At 37.7% G+C, this 15,424-nt stretch overlaps 2 protein-coding genes across 8 annotated transcripts; one reads left to right on the top strand and one right to left on the bottom strand.

Moving 5' to 3' along the window:
• The first annotated feature begins 363 nt into the window (after nucleotides 1–363).
• LOC124174827 lies at nucleotides 364–6,238 on the top strand. Of its 4 annotated transcripts, XM_046554363.1 has the most exons (5): nucleotides 364–568; nucleotides 1,050–1,161; nucleotides 2,460–2,897; nucleotides 3,096–5,203; nucleotides 5,351–6,238. In XM_046554363.1, exons 1-5 carry the CDS (start codon nucleotides 523–525, stop codon nucleotides 5,776–5,778), a joined length of 3,132 nt encoding a protein of 1,043 aa, XP_046410319.1. In that variant the 5' UTR covers nucleotides 364–522; the 3' UTR covers nucleotides 5,779–6,238. The 4 variants fall into 4 exon arrangements, with proteins under 4 accessions (XP_046410319.1, XP_046410316.1, XP_046410318.1 ...); XM_046554360.1 differs by having other exon boundaries at nucleotides 3,096–6,238; XM_046554362.1 differs by lacking the exon at nucleotides 364–568 and adding an exon at nucleotides 726–793 and having other exon boundaries at nucleotides 3,096–6,238.
• Nucleotides 6,239–6,584: 346 nt separating this feature from the next.
• Nucleotides 6,585–14,838, bottom strand: LOC124174828 (sodium-independent sulfate anion transporter-like). 4 transcript variants are annotated; one of them, XM_046554364.1, is made up of 10 exons: nucleotides 14,818–14,838; nucleotides 10,715–10,852; nucleotides 10,159–10,313; nucleotides 9,486–9,783; nucleotides 9,085–9,397; nucleotides 8,829–8,990; nucleotides 7,986–8,126; nucleotides 7,730–7,875; nucleotides 7,457–7,645; nucleotides 6,585–7,347 (listed from the first exon to the last, which is right to left on the bottom strand). In XM_046554364.1, the coding sequence occupies exons 1-10, from the start codon at nucleotides 14,821–14,823 to the stop codon at nucleotides 7,078–7,080; spliced, it is 1,818 nt and encodes a 605-aa protein (XP_046410320.1). In that variant the 5' UTR covers nucleotides 14,824–14,838; the 3' UTR covers nucleotides 6,585–7,077. The 4 variants fall into 4 exon arrangements, with proteins under 4 accessions (XP_046410320.1, XP_046410322.1, XP_046410323.1 ...); XM_046554366.1 differs by having other exon boundaries at nucleotides 7,457–7,642; XM_046554367.1 differs by lacking the exon at nucleotides 14,818–14,838 and adding an exon at nucleotides 14,404–14,804.
• Nucleotides 14,839–15,424: the final 586 nt, after the last annotated feature.

Below are 15,424 nucleotides of genomic sequence, written 5' to 3'. Positions count from 1 at the left end.
CACCTAAGTACCGTCAACACGTTTCACAGTGGTTAAAAAATGCTATCCGTAGTTTCCCTAGCGTCGTAAAACAATACTTAATTTCTAGTCGCGTTTCAAACTAGATTTTGTGCTTCTTACAATAATATGATCTGTGATCGACGTTCACTTTTTCTTGTTACGCCATCTGACGCACGCTCAAATGACTAGTAGAGCCCGAGTCCGTGATCCGGTGTCTTAGGAGTACGTTTTTACCAACGGAGCGTGGTTTCAATTGACTTTTGTAACTTACTAATCAAACTGTACAATTCAAATCCCGTTCAGCGGATTGGATGTTTAATTGTACCCGCCATTGTGATTCGTCGAAGCTCAGATTGTGTGCCTTGAATTCGCCGGGTCGCATGTACCGTTCTCTAGTGCAAAGCCATAAACGCTGAAGGAGTGAGGTTGAGTGTTTGGTTACTTTATTCTGTAATTTCTTGTCGCTTCTCCCCGCTGCACATTTAATCGACGTTTCTCCACGCTGAAGTCATTCGGCAGTTTATGTCACCACGTTTTATCATTGAACTCTTAGTTACCATGCAAAGAGGTATGTATTCGTCAGATTGTTTACGCGTAATCACAATTTCAAAGCAATTAACCGAACTAACCGTGCCATTGCGAATTGCAACATAGTTACGTAGTAAACAAAGACACGCTTCGCGTCGCTCGTGACAGTTTACCTCACAGGGTATCTGAATCTCCGTCTATTTACAGTCTTTATTATTCGTGCAAAAAAAAAGTGATTACTTACGACGCAAAACCTATACGGACTGTAATTTATATCTTAATATGATACGTATAGCAAACAGTGAGAGGTCATTTACCGGCTGTAATCACAAAAGTAATCAATCGGCATTCGGTGTTCATCTACATTCAGTAATTGACAATTTTTACGTCTTATGGATCCTACTTCGCAGATCGTTAATAGAATTTTTGGTTATTTTTGTGACTTGTAGCTCGACTGCAGGGCTTCTAGTCTTTGATTTTATTCCTGACAATGTGTTTTTTTTTTTTTTTTATCCTTGTAGGTAAGTCATCAGTAAATCTTGATGCATCCTGGGAAAGAGCAGTGAGAGCAAATATTGTCAATAGAATCCACAAAATGACTTGGCTAAAGCAAACTTCTTCAATGCAGAAACAGTATGCTCTATTTTTATACATATATTTTTTTGTTCGTATCACCCGGTACAATTTTTTATGATCGATGATATGATATTTGAGTGAACGTTTCTATTATATCCATCCGATCTCTACGAAATATGTCTCGTGAGTTTATAGCTTGGTTTGCAGAATTTGAGAATTTATAAATTATGCAGTCTGATCATGTTACATATCTAACTAAAATTTTTTACAAAATGACATTTCAGAAGGTGCAGTTGAAATTAATTATTTTGAGTTTGCTTAAAATAAGGGTTAAAAAATCAAACTGCTACAATTTTAGTGAGCTTGAAATTTGTGTCCTTAACACAACTAAATATAAACATGAGATGCAGTTTTCTTTTCAACTATTGAAGGCTTACGTATGGTTCCTGAAATGAGTAAATTACTACTTGAACATAATTTAGCTACAGTGACTACATCGTTTACTCATATATTTTTTACATGAACTTTACTAGCATCAATATCACAAATTTTAACTACAAAACGCAAATCACAAGGGTCATAATTTTGTGCTATTTTTTACCACCCCAAATCCCTCATGTGTACAATTCTGTCAAATCATACCTTATTATTTATAACTGGATTCTTTAACAAATTTTCTTTCATAAATATACATACATACGTCATTCCGTTCATCAGTAAGTCAAATCAGAATTGATGATTGTAAAAAATTTATACAAGAGGATCCAGAAAGAATCAATTTATGAGCAAAATGCTTCAATGTATTTTAACAGGGTTGAGGATATGCTTGTGGTAAAAAAATAAAATCCCGACACTAAGAGATCTCTTCAACATTGTTGATAGGAAGACTTTTCTTTCAATTTGTAGGTTGAAAAATGTTGACTGTCGAAGGAATAATAGTGTAATAAAATTAAACTCATATAAATTCAGTTGCTCTTTCTGAATCTCAATCTCAATTTCAGAGTAATTAAACTTGGCCTCGAAATTTCTTTTTTTTTATGACTATTAGTATAAACTATTTAATAGAAAATTCGTAATTAAGAATAATGAAAATTCCGTCATATAGAAATGTTGAATATAAATGCTTCAAAAATTCAAACTGATCTTAAAAAGCGAAATATGCGAATGGATGATGGTATTAGGGTGTAGAAAACTAAAATCTGATTATCACAATCATGATCTGAGTGAAGTTTGATATTAAAACTGTTCGTTGAACGGTGTTTTTAAATGTTGACTAACTATACTTTCTAATGTAATAATTATCCGAGCTTCACATTTTTCGTCTAAATACATTGCTAGTATTGTGATGCATACAGGAATACGCGGAGATTAGCTAACGACCAGAGGGTAATATCTCTCAAAAAAACAGATGAGGATTATTTTTGCGGGACGCGAAAAGAAAAAAAAAAAAGGAAAAGGAAAGAGGAGACAGAACAATCGATGGAGGGATCAAAGCTTCAGCAAAATTTTCTCGAAAAGAAACGAACAGAGATTATAAAAATACCTTCAAACTCTGCTGCTGATGTGTTCGTTGACGAAAGTGTTTGGTCATCAGACACTAATGTTGCCAACAAGTTATTTGCAAACGTTCAATCTGTAAGGATTGACACATTGACAGAAGAAGAAATGCTGAGCCAAGCTCTGGCCGAAAGTATCGCTACTGCGCAATTAGAGCAATTTAAAAGATTGTCACCGAAAAAAGAAAATCGATGGGACGCTCTTTACGGAGACCACGACGACGACGATGCCGGCTGGTAAGATTAAAGACAATTGAATTAGTAAAATGTGTTACCATTTGGTATGAACAATGTATTTTAGTTCAGTTATCAAAAAAAAAAAAAATTAATCGACAATAGCAATTATGTTATCTCATGTTTTATAAAAGAGCTAATCAATATTTATATCTGAGGCAATGAATTAAGTACACAGGTATTTTTTCTTTTCAAATGTAGGGACAACGTGCAAAGAAATATGCCATCCCCGATTGAAAAGGCAATAAATAACATATCGTGTCAAAGAAAAAGTTTTAATAACAATAATAACAAAAATAAGAACAACAATACTTGTCCAAAGTCCGGTATACTGCGAAATTGCAAAGTAAACAGTTGCACCAACAGATCAGAGAATTTGGACTTCTGTTTCAAAAAAAGAAGCAGTATGCCCGACGAGGAGATTAAAGAAATTCGATCTCCAAGAGTAGTTGCATTCAATGAATCGATTGATGTAAAAATTGCCTCAAGCGATTCAGGCGAAGACTGTGAAAGATCTGAATACCATCCAAAAAAATCGGTCGCAACTTTTCGTATCAATGACAGTGAACCACCAAATATTGATAAATATGGAAGACTTGACAGGTATTCTGAGCGTCGACTTTTTATGGGAAAAGGTGCTAGAATGAAGGAACAACAGTATATACAAAATACATGTAGCCTAGGTGTGGGAAACGTAAGGTCTCGAGATTCAGTACCGAATAATACGTCATCAGCAAAAGTTATGCAAACTGACAACGTTGGAAAATCCAAATCTGGTGAAGAAAATATCATTGATGTGAGAAGTGTAGGAACATCTGACCAAACACTTAAAAAACCATTATTCGTGAAAGATACAAAGTCTAGCATTGTTGAAGAATCGAATCATTCGATCCTAGAGTCAGCTAGCAATAATTCATCAGCAGACCGGCTCTCGGATCAAAGTTCGTGTGCTATTGATAGTTCCACAGAATCCATTAACAACTGTTCAGCCCCTCCAAAGTCAGGGGCAGAAACGTCCAAGAGAACGGAAAGTAAAATATACGGCTTAAAAGAGGTAAATGGTACTGACAAAATTTGCGACAGAAATTTTAACGCTATAAATAAAGTATCGAAAAGCACAGAGCCGGAAAATATTCACCGAGTTCAATTCATATCATCGAGTACTCAGACAAGTGTTTCTGAAGTGTCGGAAAATGGAACCGAATCAAACGTTCCAAGGAAAAAGTCAACCTACATGCAAGATCTGCAAGAAGAACGTAAAGATCAGAAGTTAGAGTCCAAAATTTGTTATTCAGCTGACAATGTGACTGAGTCAACACTTCAAGGGAATAAATCTGATTCCGAAGCTAATTACGGGGTATGGGTTATGATGAGGGAAAATCCTTGCATGGCAAATATTCCTGCAACAAGTTTGCAATACACAGATTCAGTTTTTGTCATTGAAAACCAAAAATCACCGAGTCCGGTGCCTTCTCAAAATTCACACCCACGATGCATAACAGGTATGGAAAGTAATCTTGACCGTCAAAACTCGCTCGCTCTGAACATAAATTTCGACGATACGCAAAACCAGGATTTGTTAGCTCTGTATAATCAGTTTGCACTTCATGAGAATGGTCTTATACATCAATTAACGAATTACAACGCTTACCCTTTACCTGATCATTCAAATGTGGAAAAGGAAATGCAATGCCAGCAAGGAGATTGTGCTCATTCAGTGAATCCAAGTGGTACGCAATATTTACCTTACCAAAATGTTTGCCCCATGATAAACTCTCCCTATGGTCCATTCGATTACGTGCAAGATGACAAAAATGTGTTTTCAAGTACGCCTATTGACAATGAGTCACTGTTCATGAATAACAAAATATTACCGCCTTTTGACCCACAAATCTACCAAGAAAAAATTCGATCTGAAAAAAGTACACATCGTTGGATTAAAAATGACAAACTTCCACCAGGCTTTGCGAAGCATAGAGCTATCAGAAAAAATGATGATGAAAACAATCAATTGATTATAAACTCGTTGGCAGTAAATATGAGCGAAAATAATAGAGAAGAGGTTCAAAAACCAAAATCTATTAGACCACGTAATGAAAATTATTGTGCAGAAAATCTGCCGAGTCAGTATACTCAAAACAATCCTGATTATTATGATACACGAGCGCATAGTTTTAGCCCCTGTGCAAAGCAACAAACTCATAAATTGCCGACCAGATTTCAAAATCAAGGAGCAGCAAAGCGCCCAACAAGCCTACCAATACCTCATCCAATTTTAGGAGCATCTTTGCACCGTCAAGAACCGCAGGGTAAGATAAGTGACGTTGACATTGAACTTGAAAGATTAAAACTCAATGGATATTCAGAATCATGCTGGACTGATGAATCGATAAGCATACAAAATCTGATCGAAAGTATGATTCCATCCATTTATAAAAATAATTATCGTGTCCAAGATGAACAAAGCCCAATATCAGAATCATACCACCTTCCGGGTTTCAACAATGTTATCAACGGGCACCACAAGGTTAACATGACGAACCCTAACCACCTGCCAGTAAATTTGGACCCAAGTATCCAGATAATGCAAGATGCAAGTCCTGGTTCTTCTGACGTTGATTTTCCTCAGTTTCAATCTAACACGATAAACTCGGGTAACACAACACCTTTGACTTCCATGTTACCGCCTAATATGAACGCCAATACATGTCATAACATACAAAACTTGCAGCAAAGCAATGTCGCGTCACCAACTAATGCTCATCGTACTGTTGAAATGATGCAATGTCAAGACTCGCAAGAAATTCAGAGACCATTGTCAAATCATTTCGTGCACGCCATAGGCAGGGGTCGTGGAAGATTCACAAAGAGAGAGTCACAGTAGACTTGAAATAGCGTAAGCACAGACGTTCTTTTTAAGAGGAGAAACAAATTTTTTTTTTTCGCACCTACGTTACGTTCGCAAAATTGCATTTATTTGAGAAAAAAAAAGCCCTGACATGAACGAAAAAAGATATTCTAATCTGTACAAAACTGTCAATTTTCAAGTTCCTATAGCTATTTCTATTCAGTGTAGTTTTACACCAATGTTGCCATTGTTTTTTGTTTCCTTAAAATATTGTCTAGGTCAAGCGACTGCTGACTATAAAGTTTTTTTTTAATATTTTTATCATTCGTTTTTAATTGTTTATTCTTGTTACCTACCCAATGATTCTACCGCCAAAGTTATAATTGTTCAGTATTTGACTAAGTCGTGATAAAAATATATCGAAAATATATATTTGTATTAATCGTAAAGTAAATCCAGTTAATTGTTTTTTTTTTCTTGCAACAACATAGCATTACATTCTTAGAGTTAGATTGATCTATTCACACTATTCTTTCTAAATTTCAATTCTTTCTCATAGTAGTTTCTAAACATTTTATCAAGACATTAATAATCTAATCCGATTTTCAACCACCTAGTGATATCGTTCCTAATACTTATTTGACCGTTTTTGTGAAACATGTCTTACACATTTACTATTTTATAGTATCACACAAAAGTACTACGTTGATTTCTAACAAAACAAGCCTTTTCCGGCAAAATATTGACTGATCTTGTTGTTAGTGCAAGTACCTCACAAAAAAAGACCTCAGTTAGTGTCATGTTTTGTTTTTCTCTCTTATTTTTATTTTATTTAACCACCTGTTATTACATTATTTACATTTATCACCAATATTCTTATCGTTTACAAATTAGTATTACGTTGTATGAAAAAAACACTAGTGATTAAAACAACCATTATAAAAGTTCATTTTTGTAATAAAACATCTACTGATATATGTATACCATTTAGTACGCTTGCAGAACTTTACACAAACAAAAATTATTTACGTATTTCACACGTATCAGGAACTTGGCAAATCGCGTCTTATAATTAGTGTTCAAATATTACTCTCTGTACTCAGCACACTGGGTTTTATTTTTTTCTTAAGTATAGTATATAAACATTTTTCACACAAATGCTTCCTTTGGAAGATTTGAACGGCACGTAAACAAATATTGATAATCACATTATACAGTTACTCGAACGTAAGCTGTCCACTGTACACATATTCACAGGGGAAATTATTTTTTTTTTTGTATTTCATAAAACTGAATTGCAATTCTCTCATTCGCAAAATTTCGTGTCTAGTCTTATCACAAATTCGTGCTAGCTGTGTCGATATCTGTTGATCTCGCTTTTGTCGTTGAATTTGTCATGTGATTCATTTCCAATCTCGTTTCACTTCCAAGCGAATTTGTGCTTTCGACTTGCCTGAGGATCGAAATTAACTCACTTTCCGAATTTGCCCATAAAATCGGATTCTTTGAAATCGATTGTATACTGGCCAAAACTTCCGGTTTTGGATTCAGCATTATCAAGTGACAACCCTGTTTCGATAGGTCTGACAGGACCGAATTTAATCCCTATAAAAAAAAAAATTAATTTATATTTGCCTATCCGTCATCCATTATACATATACTCATTACACCGAAGTGTAGATCAATTTTTCTCGAAGTACAAATCATTGAATACCTGAACCGCCGTGAAGTCTATCCTGTCTACGTGTTTGCAGTCTAGGACAATGTTAGTAGGTCGTTTTGAGGGTTTCATGCTATTGTCATCCTGAGATAAGTTCTTCGTTAATTTTTCTCTCAAGTGGTCGATGGCCGGAAAGAAAAGAGCTCCACTAGGTTGTATGGTAACATAAGCCGGCTCAGACTGCTAGATCACAATTAAGCACGCGTCAAATTTTTATTAATTTTTGATTATCAGGACTCTTGATCGCTACGTTTATCGTTCACTCACATTTTTCTGCTCCACAGTGATGTGCGGTCTGGCGTTGAAGTAAATTAGAATAACGACATCGATCGCAACTCCGATGAGAATTCCTAACTCGACACCAACGAATAAGCATGCGAGAAACGTGCCCAATGCCGGGATCAAGTCCTTTCCTGTGATAGGATTAACGAAACGTCTAATTTAATATGTTGTAGGCGAAAGAGAATCGTCAAGAACGGGGTTTGTTGTGAAAATAAAAGTTTTCGAGGGTAGGCATACTCACTGCTGCATTTCCAGATCGGTTGTATTATACTAATGTCCACCATGAATATCACCGCGCAAATCACCACCGAACTCAACGTCGCTTTCGGAATGTAATAGAAGTACGGTGTCAGCAGACTTAACGCCAGAATAACCAAAACACCTGAAAAATATGATAGCAGAAAGTACGAAATCACACGGAATTATTATGTTGTATGTCATTGAATGTAATCCTTGGTTTGCGTGACTTTTCAAAGAAATAATTCACACTCAAGTAACCGTGCAACGTAATGACGACTTTGAATTATAATTAACAATTATGACCAACGCGAGATGAATCCAGAGACTGAAAGTATAGTATATACACTTCCTCATAATCTAATTACCACTCTGATGTTAAGCAATTAAATCAGCTATCGGTACACCGGTGACCCTTGATGCTGATTACGACATTACATTGGAGTCGAGTACCCTTGAAAATTCGATACAATCGTGATCGGATAATTATTTACCGAATTTTAGAAGGGTCCTTCTCTTACGTAACAAACGATTTGACCAAAAGCAACGCTTTTTTGTAAACAGATGTGAAAAGGGTCTGACAAAGTCATCATCGTCTAAATGACGTGACCATTTGTTCTGTCCAAAGTTAACTTGAAATCGATGTTTTAAATCACAAAACATGTTGTCAATGCATGTTTTTAGAATTTCCTTCTCGATCCGATGTTCTTGCAAAGAAAAAGTCATAAGATATTTCATTTACGAAAAGTCGTACCTAAAAATGTATATTGCGCCGTAGCTGGTCCATATAGAATGTTTTTTATAAGGTTCGTAAGTTGATGCAAGATAATGCGAAGTCGTGACTCACCTGAGTACAATCCACCCAACGGACTCCTGACGCCTGAAGCGTTGTTCACAGCACTTCGTGAAAAGGATCCAGTGACCGGTATCGAGCTGAAGAAAGAACCGACGACGTTGCAAACCCCCAAAGTAAACAGTTCTTGCGTCGCATCCAAGACCTTGCCATGAGCTGTTGATCAGAGGTATCAAGATACTACAATCAGCCGTGAAAATAGTGAGGTTTATTTTTTGCCACTGTAATGTCACAAATACACCTAACGTACAGAAGGCTTTAGCGATGGCCACGTTTCCGATCACCGACACCAGCGGGACTACGATGATCCCGGTCCTCAGGGTTTGGCACATCTCGAGGAAGCTGACCGTGTGATTTCCGGAAACCATGGAAAACTGTGGTGGACCAACCGCGGGCAGACCAGCCCGTATGTGGCCCGTCAATTTGAAGGGTACAACCGAGTATATCTCGAACAGGTATCCAGCCACAGCGCATGAAACTACAACCAAAGCGTTCCTCGCCGTTCCAATGAACCAAAGGCACTTGGTAACGTGTTGATTGGTACACTTGCATTCTTTGATTCGCTAGAATAGATTCACCAGGACGAAAGTTTGAAAGGTATGTTCGCAGATTCTTGCGTCTTGGGTTCGACTGACTTCAAGGCGTGCTCACCTTGAGTACCAGCAGCACGGTGATGCAGCAGCAGGAAAGGATCAGATCGGGGATTCGCACCGTGTGAATCGACTCGTAGAGTCCCTTCCAAATCTCTACAAAACCCTCTCCGTGGGCAGACACCCCCAGGAGACCCTTGATCTGGCTGCAGGCGATTATCAGACTGGCCGCCGACGTGAAACCGGATACTACCGGCGCCGAGACAAGCTCCACCAGGAAGCCGAGCCGCAGAATGCCGAGAAGCAAGGTCACGCATCCCGAGAGAAAGCAGAGGAGTACGGCGAGTTCAGGGTATCCTCTGTAAATCGAAAGAAGTAACTAGCAAAACACGAATTGATTCTGTAAGTATGATGATTGTTTCACCGATTGGTAGACCGTAACCTGGTTTATATCTTTTGGAAATCGTTCCGAAAAATATTTTGCCGCAAAGTATGATTGTGAAGAAGAAACTCGTTTACACTCGAATACCAGAAATGAATTATTTATCGTTTAGTCATGTTCATTTTATAATATTATGTAGGTGTTATGACGAGCTCGTAATCAGCAGTCGGTTTACATGCGTCAATGTTCAACACATAACTTTGTATACAAACATATGAAACTGAGGCATTACTGTCACGCGAGCACGGATCGAAGGGTAAACGTATAAATTATCAATTTGCTTATCGCTTACTTTGCGTATGTGAAGGTGAGCAAGGATATCAGAGCTGTTGGTCCGATGTTTACTTCTTTACACGTACCAAGAACGATGTAAACCAAGCTTCCGGCAAACGCGCTGTACAGTCCAAACTGCGGTCCTAGACCTGCCAGAGCCGCGTAGGCGATTGCCTGTTTCAGACAACAAATATTTTCTTATCCAGAGCATGTGTGTAATAGATAGATAGTGTTTATTAGGCTCTGGGATGAAGACCCCATAAGAATTGCAGGAGGCGTATACAATACATGAGTGGGATAGGTAGTAGCCATGGCAGCAATGTAAAGAGTGCGTAGAAAGAAGACTATAGAATAAATTAGATAAACTTAAAAATTAGTGTAGATTAGGAGTAGATTAAGTTAGTCTTGGTCTCAAAAAGCGCAACTTGGTAACTTGACGGGTAAAAAAGAAAGAGAAAAGACGTGACTTGAATGGTTGAACATGTTTCACGTAACGCGACGTTCCGACGATATTGACTTAACGGCAATTGAGGATTATTGCAACTCATTCAATAAATTACGCTGGTTTTTCTCACCTGAGGAATCAGAGTGAGACCGACTGTGATGCCGGCCACAAGGTCACTGAGGGCATCACCAGATGTGTAAACCGGGAGCCACACCGTTATCGGCAATCTTCGCTTTGCCAACTCCAAAAAGTTTATCTTTACCATTTTCTGTTACGGGGAGAAAAAGAAAAAAAATTCATAATCATTAGTTCATTTTGTAAGTACATACATACTCTATAGTCTTTCAACCTTGGCGTGTCTTGATTTTTTTTTTTTTATTTTTTTTATTTTTGACATATCAATGGGTACAAAAGACCCAGTTCCTAGTCGCGTTTCACGCTCGAAGCAACCTGATTATAGAATCGCACCCAGGAAAAGTGTAACGAAGTTTTTGTATGTCTTGTTTTTTTTTTCTTTTTTTTTCATACTAATTGCGTGATTCCGTGACTTTGCATTAAATTTTACATGTGTCAGATAAGTTTGACCGATATTCAAAGGTTCATTAAGATTCGTTACATACGAAGTATTATTTACTCCGGCTGACTCGCAATCAATCCACGATTGTGGTCAGGACGTTATTATTAATCACTCAATTTTTTCATCCTTAATCCGACGACTGTATTATCTGACCTAATTCACCGTTGCATCTAATATTGTTCGGTGTGTTTTACATCCATACCGACTAGACTTGTTCCCCCTGAGGATGAGACTCGACTCCAATAATCACTAGTAAAATAGTAAATTCTTTCTAATCTAAAATGCTGCAGAAATACCAATGAGAGGAGCACTGACTCCAGGCCATTAGTATTGTAGGCTAAAAAAGTGCTTCAAGGCCCATTGTATTACGGTACGTAATAACATGGTGATTAATCGGAGATCAAAGATCTGTGCCGCGGATAGATTCGCTACGTGAATTGCACAATAAAAAAGATATTTAAAAAACACTGTCCGGTGATTACGAAGCAGAATGTTTTTCTCAATCAGGTGGATAGTTTAACACACCAAAATAGCAAGTCACGTAGTCATTTTCCTTTCAATTGAAAATTTGGTTTGTCAGCTAGTTCCACATACCCAGATCTTACAATTTTTGCCCTTTCGAGTGAGAACACCGCACTATTTCATTTCACTGACTATTTTTGTAAAGCTGATGCGATTTTCATCATTGCTTTAATGATTGAGTACCAAGCGAGACAACACACAGTTCGGTGCGTGTAATACGCTGATCTCGTCGTAATAATTCTGTCGAACGTTTTTTAACAAGAGGTAAAGCCCATGTACTACCTCGACCATCGCGATTGGCAATGAGCGTGCGATGAGCCATACACGTTGCGCGTTATAACATTTACATTCCAACTACGCGTGCATGGTATCGCTATGGCACGTCTCACACCTCGCGTCGCAAACAATTTCTTCGAAAACAACTTATAATCATTCAAAGCTTTTCTCAAGCTTCGTTATTTTCGTTCGATAAAGGAGTGACGTCGTATTTCTTTCTCTACGCAACAGACAGAGAGAGAGAGACAGAGAGAGGACTTTCTTAACTCGATCTATGTCCAACACCCTGATTGTATGTACAAGCATTACCGTTTTCCAAGAAAATTAATAAAAAAAAAAAAAACAATATAACGTACCAGCGCAAGTCTCGCCCGTAATTATTTCGTGTTCTTCGCGTTATCGGTTCATTTTTCCATTACTCTTTTTATCCGAAATCGAAAGAGCTGCTTTATCAGCTTTCTTCTCCACTTTCTCTCTTTATCTCCATCTTCCTCTCTGTTTCTGCACATTCTACAACTCCATCGTATTACTTTCCTCGATTTTACTCTAGGCTGTCAGCTTCCACACGTACCGAGTGCCGCAATTGGTACGCGTAACGATTCATAGAGCAATAAATGTATATATACTGTGTGTACGAAGCCTTGAACTTTACAAGTTCTGTTATTCAAAAATGAAAAGTAGATGTATGCTCGCGGTTTTCTGATACATTCTTTTTTTTTTATCACTTATACTACACGTGGGAAATTCCATGCGAAGCCATCCAATATCTGACTCTCACTATATTTGATTTTGTCTAAAAAATTTTATGCCATTGTCCCAACTCTGAAACAATACTGTAACGTTTATCTTATGGAAGGGAATGGCTGTGCCAATTGACTGGGGACGAGATGATATTCAAAGATCTTAATTAGGAATGGAATAATGCAAGAAATTAAGACACAGTTATCATTTAATAGTCCAAAGCAAGATGAGCTAGCAAGCGGAAACGTTGAACAAAAAAGAAAAACGCATACATTGATGCATTCGGTCATCCGTAGACTTTAAAACGAGGAAGGTATTACAATTCTCTGCAAGTTTTCTGATTAGAGTAAAAAGATTTCTTTATTAGTCTTCATCGTAGAAGCGGAAAAACTGCGAATAAAACGGATTTTTCGCTTTTAAGGATCAATAAAAAAAAAAAATTAAAATCCTTCTCTCAACTCAGAATTACTAACACGTACGTTTTAATCTATAAGCCGTACTTCATATTGTGGCACACTTAGTTTTCAGATGGGATTTGGAGCCACGAAAGTGTCTATTTTCTATATTGATTGGTCTATACCTACGTAGTTTGCTCTTTGTCCAAAGTTTTTTTTCTGTGTCTTTATTTCGTAAAACTGTCAGAGACTTGAACGCTAAAAATAAACCACAATTATAGTCTCTTCGATTAGAAAAATAACCTCATTAAATTTTACGTCACTCGTGTTCAATGTGCAAGTAAGCGATAATAGTGACGTGAGAATTCAACGTATTTGGGAGGTTCAAAAAAAAAAAACTGCGGCCGCATGTCTCTGCAGTACATACAGATGATCACTCGCTAATTTACATTACATATTTCTTTACGGACTGCCTTTCACTTCTGTACAGGATAAAGTGAAGAGAGATACCACATTTCGTGGATTTCTGACTTGTGATGACGAATGATGGTCTAATAGTGACTTTTGATTTGTATTCGAGTAATAAAACAGACGAAAATCGACATTGCAATCGATTTCTCACAGAGAATCAAGTTATGGTAGAAGTAAAACGGTACGTACGATTTCATAGTACATCGTGAGATGATATGTTTGAAACTATTGGTCAATTCGCGTGTAGTGAAAAATGATTGCGTGAAAGTATATCATGATTGATAATTACTTCGCTGTAGGCTCTTTTGCCAATTGTAGCCGTTTGGCCGTTCGAAATGAACCATTGAATGGATTTGAAAGCGGATGCAATTTTCGTGTGAATTGGCACTGATTCTTCATTCTCATTGCTACAAGCCATGCAATTTCAATACCGTCATTCACTGCACTGTATAATGTTTTCTCTATACATTTCGAAAACGCAGTAGCTGGTGGTAATAAATTTATCGATCAACTCAACGTCCGTGAAAAATAGTACAAAACAAATTTATCCTGACAAAAATATTTTTAACCAACTTGATTTAATTGGTTTCGGTAAAAATATCAACTTACGTATTCACAGCCTGTTTTTCCGGCTTAAAATCGTTATACCGAATACCGTCATGTGCAATTGCGTTTTCAAATCAGACACTTGACTCTACGCGTAGAGTTTCACACTGTCATAAAAGTGCAACGTCCGCGGAGAAATAATTGTACCCCTCGATAATAGAATTTGCATCAGTTATTCGTTACACGTTACACGTGACACGAACCCTCTGTGTTAAAACAAGTATTACTCACCATTTGAATATGAAAATCACTTCAACGCGACGCGCGGATTAGAATAAAGACAAAAACCGACACACATAAACCCACAGAAAACTTTACTAGTACACAGAATTACTTCCTCGGTTCTATTACACTCAACGAACGAACAGTCGGTATTTGATGATTAGAAAATACTCGTTGTACCGTGCTAATCAGTACTCCAGATACTGTACTGTAATTACCAGGCTTGATATAATTGGCACTATAAAAAATGGCGAGTATGCTTGATTGTAAGAGTATAACAAAATTTGTACAACGTATTCGGGCTCACTCGGGTAAAAGAAGCGAAGGAAAACACTGCTGACCAAAAACTTATCGCAAGGTGGTAAAGGACGACGACTTTGCGACATGAAACCCAACCACTTGTTCATTCCCGAACGGACTCACCTGCATAGCGTAGCCGGCAAAGTTGCGGAACCGTTTCTTGAATCTTTGTGCGGCAAATGGAGCGCATGCGCAAAGGGAGTCTTCGCATCTTGCGTGTGTGTGTGCACACCTACGTGTATCCCTGTCAAGCCGAACTCTACCATTCTCTGCAATTGCTAAGGCAAATTGATCTTTTCATACGCGATCATGATGCTGCTGTAGCATCCTTCTTCTCTCCGTCGCTCCTTGACAGCCGGATGCTGTGCTTCATTGCGTCGCCGCCACACGTGGTTCAACGACGTCTCGCCCCCTCATCTCGCGAAACTCGTTCAATCCACCGAGGAAATGTTGAACGAAACAAAACTGGTATGAAGTTACGAAAGCTGTAACGGCTCGTGAAATTCAATTACATTCGATACTTTAGTTTGTTAATGAAGCCCATTTTCCTTGCCTCGGCATTGGTTTGGTCGTCCTTATATCTCTCGTTCTCACCGATGGTATTTACAAATTTTATTACTGGTTTCAAGTGAAGATACTAAATACAATTGGACCACATGTACACAGGTTGGCCACATGTGGAAAAAAATTTGCGGCCACCCTGAGTACACCTGCGATATTGGTACATACC

This window comes from Neodiprion fabricii, chromosome 2 (assembly GCF_021155785.1).
Source record: "Neodiprion fabricii isolate iyNeoFabr1 chromosome 2, iyNeoFabr1.1, whole genome shotgun sequence".
Lineage (NCBI taxonomy): Eukaryota > Metazoa > Arthropoda > Insecta > Hymenoptera > Diprionidae > Neodiprion > Neodiprion fabricii.
Note: the sequence above shows the minus strand (reverse complement) of the source record. Positions and strands in the feature narration are given on the sequence as shown.